The 6475-nt window shown below is 40.3% G+C and overlaps 1 protein-coding gene across 1 annotated transcript; it reads right to left on the bottom strand.

The window, feature by feature from the left end:
• Positions 1–437: 437 nt before the first annotated feature.
• On the bottom strand, positions 438–2479 carry LOC149812055 (nudix hydrolase 18, mitochondrial-like). The gene is made up of 5 exons (XM_089993590.1): positions 2312–2479; positions 1696–1780; positions 1511–1594; positions 974–1105; positions 438–866 (listed from the first exon to the last, which is right to left on the bottom strand). Exons 1-5 carry the CDS (start codon positions 2380–2382, stop codon positions 777–779), a joined length of 462 nt encoding a protein of 153 aa, XP_089849716.1. The 5' UTR covers positions 2383–2479; the 3' UTR covers positions 438–776.
• Positions 2480–6475: the final 3996 nt, after the last annotated feature.

Genomic DNA, 6475 nt, shown 5'->3' with positions numbered 1-6475 from the left:
AATTTTAAAGGTGATATTTTGTTTTAGAAGGACATTTGATGGGAACGAAAGAAGTTTGGATAACTTACATCAAGGGAGGATCTTAAAGATATAAACTAAATTTTAAAGGTGATATTTTGTTTTAGAAGGACGTTTTTGGTGGTTTTGGGTCTGCTTGTCACGAGTTCATTGATAGTTTTGGTGATTACTTGTTAGAATAGAGGTTTCACGGTTTTATTTCTTAGAAGTTAAGTCTTTGGCCCATATGTGTATTGACAGAGACGAGAGAGTATATAGATACGAAGGCACGTGCTTTGGGAAGACTTTAGGTTCTCTCTTATTTTGTGTGTGTTGATTAAAAGTATTTTTGAGGTATAATTTTCCCTCAAAATTTTTGAGTCTTTCCCTTATTCTTGTGCCTGTCATGAGAGAGAGGGAGAGAGAGAGAACTAGCATAATTTGCAAAAAAACCTTTAAGCAAACATACTAAACTTGAGGTTCAAACTATTGAAACCACAAAACTGAATTGTTTGACACCCACTTGTGAATGGAAAGAATTCCATTGATGTATTATTAATCCATCCCAATTACTTTTCTATTTGTATGCACAATTTTATTTGAAAATAGTGGGGCTTTTCTTTTGACTATGTTCCCCATGACCTATGCTGTTAATTTCCTTCATGTTGAAAGTTTTTTCACAGCTCCCCGTGACACCAAGCACTTGCTTAAGAGCTTGAGAATGCAACTGAAATTAATCTGGTTCTTAGCTGCTCATTCAGTCATGTTACAGCTCCAAGTCAGTTGTCAGGCCATGTACTTGTCAGTTTGTCTAATGCTTCTTTCATCCATAGGTGCTTGCAACGCTGCCTCGCATCCTCGACGCACATCTATACAAAGAAACAATAGATTTTTTAGCACGATACACTTGCTTAAGCTTTTGGCCCTATTAAAAGGTGCAGTGATCTCTCAGTAAATATGCAGTATATAGGCTTACCCATATTCTTTCACGGAGGTGCTTCTCTGGCCAAGGATCCTGTAGTATTTGCACCTCTAAAGGGAACACGTGTGCCACATGGTCTCCATCTTCATGCCCTTTGCTATTGAAAGTCCAAGTACCAAGCATAACCTGCAAAATAAATGATAATTAAAAGCATGACCTCATTAACCAAATATAGCTTTAACACTATAATCAACACACCTGCTTTGTTTGTCTTTTTTTCTTAAAAATGGTATACTCACTTCTTCAAATTCTTAATAACCTTAGTGATCAGTAATTATTCTATGAAGCCCATAGTGTTTTACTATGGCGTAGTAATACTTTTCAATGGTATCATTGTTGTGTAGCCATTTTTTAAATGACCATGAGCATCAAAGTGGAAAGATTTAAGGCCAATACCCAACAAATGGCATAAGAATCAACACCACCAAGTTTAAGTTGTTAGTGATAGAGATGATTCTGTTGGCATTCTCTATATTATTTTAACGGAATGGTTGAAAATAGATGGTAATTAGAAGTGGGCATGTAACTCACCCCCATGACTCCCACGACACCGGCCTCTTCCATTGCTTCCCTGCGAGCTGCATCTTCTACCGTCTCGTCGTTCTCCCATCCTCCCTTCAACCATACAAAACAAAATACATCAGCATTTACCAAGCCACAAGGCAACATCCAAAAAGAAAAAAAGGTGATGAAAAATATATTTTTTAAGTTTGTACCTTGGGAAACAACACTTTGTCGCTCTTCTGAGCTTTAACAACCAGAACCTCTAGCTTTGATTCCACACACTTGTAAGGGATGCACCTGCCACAGCCAATAACAATGTCAATTATGTGCTCGCTCATGGGAAGTAATCATACCTACTAACAAATCTTCAGATTGTTGGACTGCATATGAAGTGAATTTGGTTTCAAGAAGAAAATTTGCAGAAAGGATCAGTTTTCTAGAGAAACAAGGGCCCCACAGTTGGCTCAAATGCTCCAATTTTTAATACAATGTCACAGACGTACGTTTCAAAAACAAGTCATACAGCTGCCTGCTGCCACATGTAAATGCTATCACTATTTTCTCCCAAAATGGGAACTTGACTTTTGGGGTTCCCCAAGGGCCAACCTGTACCTGCTCAGTCTTCACCTGCAGCAGTAACATAAAAAGGGGGGGGGGGGGGGGGGGGGGGGAGTATACGATGTAAAGGTCTGAATCCCCATGGAGTGGACCATTGGCCTATTGAACCAACCTTTTCAACACATTTGAACAATCTCAAAATGGGTGCTTCACTAACTAAAATACTGATCGCCTCTAGAGAGAGAGAGAGAGGGGGGGGGGGGGGGGTACCCTGCAACGAGGCGACGACCATTTTCGTATCGTTGGTTTTGGCGGCCAGTGCGAGCGATCAATGTCATCATGGTGGTGCTTTCAAAGAGGATTTAAGGAAGAAAGAGAAACCCCAACTGCAGAAGAAGGGAAGAGAGATGGTACAAGAGCTTGCTCCACGGCATGTGCAATCTCTCCCTCTTGAGCTTATGTATTTGTAGGGAGGAGTAGGAGCCTTAGCTAACATCCCAAGAATCAGAATAGGAGCTGATGAGAGAAGCAAGAGGGGTCCGCGTTGCTTACAACTGAGGGTCAGTGGTCCAATCCGTGTTTGGGTATCTCTGAGAGGGTCTCAGTAGTTTCTGGGCCTCTTCCTGCTGCCTGCCACTGTGATTGACAATGAAACTCGTTCGGGATCAGTATGGTCAATGACGTAAAGCACCAGAGCACTATCATCGATGATCGTTGATTCTGTCAAATCGATGTTATCCAAATGCGAAACGCTGTCCCCCACAGCACCACCTTGTCTGTGGGGCTCATGAGCCCGGTTTTATGCGTTGATGGATGTGGATGTGAACGGGTTGGATTCTGGTCGGATATAATCCAAATCCAGGTTCATCGGTCCTATTTGGTTGTATATCTGGCTAGGACTAGGGGTGTCAACGGGTCGGGTTGGGTTCTGACCCAGGTGGAACCAGATCTGGCCTTGAATTTTGGGTATGGTATCAGATCCGGACCTGAGCTTAATCGGACCCACCATAAAAGAAACCATACCTAGACCCCATAAGAACTACATGAACCAGACCCAGGTCATACCCGGTAAAATACTATTTTTTATCATCTTTACACTGAAAAATTGTGAGTCTTAATCGGAACTCAGGTTGGGCCTGGGTCTGGTATAAAATTTCACAAACTATACCCGATTCCATGTATTAATCAGAACTTGGGTATGAACCCGGGTCTTAATCGGGTCTTCTTATTTACCCGGACCCGTTTGATACTGGTCGGTTCCAGGTAAACCCGGCTCTTTGACACCCCTAGCTAGGACTAGGAGTGGGGATGACAATGAACCGGATTTTATCTCATATCCGAGTGATTTCAATTCCATTTAATTGCATTTGGTAAGCCAAAACTGTATCCAATTATGTCCAATTATTGATGTGGATATGGTTTTGATTCTTTGTTACCGAGTCTGACAAATATCAGAATTTGGCGGAGATCCCGAATCGATTTACATGTAAAAACTAGATCTGGTATAAGCTTTTCACCATCAGAATTCTAATCCGTTTAGCCAACGTCCGATTTGGATGGAAAATGGGTTGTACCACATCCGGCTAATTTCATGCATTAAATATCTGTTGGTTTCGTTTGTAAAATCGACTCAATTTCCTTTTCTGAATCCTACTTATCAAAGTCAAATTCCAGTTGGAAATCCGGTAATGTCAGATCCATTGGCATGCCTTACTGGAGGCATAACCCGGTGGGACTTGTGTCCGATATAGATCAATGTAGGTTAATCGGTCCGTTTTCGGTCAGATATCAGACTCAACCCAAACTTTTACATCTCTATCCTTGATCCAAATGGATAATTGGTACCACTCAGCCTGTCTTATCAGAATGTCCGACTTTGGCGTCTGCCAACGCGGTATGGGAACCAGGACATGGATCTGGCAATTGACCCAACAAATAGAATCCGCCCCCTTTTATATATGGTTGCGGACCTTGGCGTAAATTGGTGACTGCTTCATTATCTCCATTAAATGCGGATGTGATCATGCCCAATTGGTCACTTGACTAGGTTCCTTAGACTGAACCCAGCCCCAAATCATTTGATGGTGGATCCTTCAACCAATACGTGTTGGCTTTAGTACGAGTTGGTCATCATGTCAACAAATGAAATTCTTCCTTGGCTCGATTGTCTTCTTTTCCTTCTTTCCAGTAATTATAGTGCTGCAAATCGTTAGCTACTTGTCCATGTTATCTGATTAATGATAGAACTCTTTCACAAACGTGCTTAAAAGAAATCGAGTCTTTAGCAAAACGTTGACTTATATGAAAGTAAATCATATATATAACTTTACCTAGCTCTCACCTTTCCAACCACCTAATCCCACGTAGACCATCAAAGGTTTACAACTGTTTGTGTCCTCTTTCTCCAATATGAAAGTAAATCATATATAACTTTACCTAGCTCTCACCTTTCCAAGGTTTACAACTGTGGGGTTAAAGTGTTAGGGAATGACCTTTTAATCTACCCATGGATCCAAGAAACAAGCACAAAAAAAAAAAAAAGAAGAGAAAACAACTACCATGAAAATAAGAGTTTTATGTGGTTCTCCTTATGTTTACAATCGCATTTTTGAGCCTTCTTCTTTATCAATAATGAGGCGATGCATCCTTAAAAATAAGAGTAGTTTACTAATTTTACAAGGAGTGTACTAGTGTAGTTGAACATAACAAAGAGTTTAGGATAAAATTACATAACTATCTTTCAAAAAAAATTCACCGCAGGGCTAACGCCCTTAAACCCCTCACTTTACAGGTAGGAGGAACCTAAGGAAGAAGCCGACCAAATTATAGTTGGATCTGAGCGAATCTGATTTCGTTTGGTTGGATTTGAAAGCCAAAGAAACAAACAATTATAGTTGGATTTTGGATAGGTTGTGAGTTTTGTTGTTCAATTTGACAAATACTCAGATTTCATAAATATCCGTGTAAATTCCAACATGTATGTCAAAGCGTAGTAGAAGTCCAATTGTTACCCAGGATATGCCATCTCTTTCCATTAAAAAAAAAAAAGATTAGATTTTTCTCCATCCGAATTCAAATATGACTGGCGGCTTGGAATAGTCAATATCCAATTAATCAGTATGGTATTGGCCACATCCAACACCGACATGAACTTTGCATAATGTATCTACTAATTATCATCTCTCTCTCTCTCTCTCTTGCATGTAAAACCGGTTGTAAAGAAGGATAAACCCCCACACAGGCAGCCTATGTGCAGTAATGATTCATGTAAATCAATGAATAGGGGTACCATCCAGCTCGCTTTTTTTTTCTTTTCTTCCGAGGTCACTGTTAAAACCACTTGAGCTCGGTGTAAAAACCCAAGAGCCCCCTTCTCCACCAAGAACTACACCTAGACAATGTTGTTAAAATTGGTTCATAAAAACAAAAAACAAAAAACAAAAAATCAGAAAACAAAAAACAAAAAACAAAAAATCAGAAAAATAAGAAAAACAATAACAAAACAATAAATGCCAATATAAATAAAATAAGAAAAAACACTAAAGTGACTGATCGTGCAAGATCACATTTTAAGAAGTATATAGTGCGCCAAAATCAATTCTGCATGTTATTAGGATGCAAAAATGGTTGTGCATTGCAAAACACACACGCACACACACACACACACACGATAATGCTCTCTCTCTCTCTCTCTCTCTCTCTCTATATATATATATATATATATATATATATATATATAGAGAGAGAGAGAGAGAGAGCCGAAAGTAATTCAACATTACCACTCATGAAGATCAACAAAATGTTGAACCCATGAACTGAACAAGAACAAAAGCCAAAACAAATAAAGAAAGCACAAGAGAAAAGAACATTAGACAGATAAAAATGGGCTCACGACATAGCCGCTTGCCCAGATTGAGACAAAGGATAGGTAGCATCAGTAGGAGGGAGTGGAAGATCACTAAGATGCATACGCAAGATCACATAAACATCTACCAAAATTTTATGCACCAGGTTTTGAATGTTAACTCGAATATGACGAAAATGAGCATCGTTTCGCGCCATCCAAACAAACCACCAAGAGGTAAGCAACCACGTCCGCCAGATGAACCTCCACCTCTTGCTGCGCCTAATACAAACCGGCCCCAAGATCAGATCTAGTGCAAAGGACTCCTCCTTAACAAATACTTCCGGATGCCTCCAGGTCCTACTAAAGATTTCCATAAATATTGGGCAAGACCAGAACAAGTGAAACGTAGATTCTTCTGCAGCTTGACAAAGCACGCACTAACTCGGGAGTTGAATGCCCCACTTCTTTAAATTACTGTGGGTCTGGATCCTATCGTGCAAAATTAACCAAGCCAGGACTCGCGAACGGGGGGAAGGACCCTTCGCCCAAAGCACATCCTCGGGCAACCAATCAGCCCCTGGCGGTAG

Source organism: Nuphar pumila, chromosome 17 (genome assembly GCF_984573655.1).
Source record: "Nuphar pumila chromosome 17, dmNupPumi1.hap1.1, whole genome shotgun sequence".
Taxonomy (NCBI): domain Eukaryota; kingdom Viridiplantae; phylum Streptophyta; class Magnoliopsida; order Nymphaeales; family Nymphaeaceae; genus Nuphar; species Nuphar pumila.
Note: the sequence above shows the minus strand (reverse complement) of the source record. Positions and strands in the feature narration are given on the sequence as shown.

What these genes read in the sequence shown, in the direction of transcription:
- LOC149812055 (XM_089993590.1), bottom strand. Translation starts at nt 2,382, where the DNA reads ATGATGACATTGATCGCTCGCACTGGCCGCCAAAACCAACGATACGAA. An exon ending in GTGTCGTGGGAGTCATGGGG is followed by an intron (nt 1,106 to 1,510) that starts GTGAGTTACATG and finishes TTTATTTTGCAG; the next exon opens with GTTATGCTTGGTACTTGGAC. An exon ending in ACCTCCGTGAAAGAATATGG is followed by an intron (nt 867 to 973) that starts GTAAGCCTATAT and finishes TTCTTTGTATAG; the next exon opens with ATGTGCGTCGAGGATGCGAG.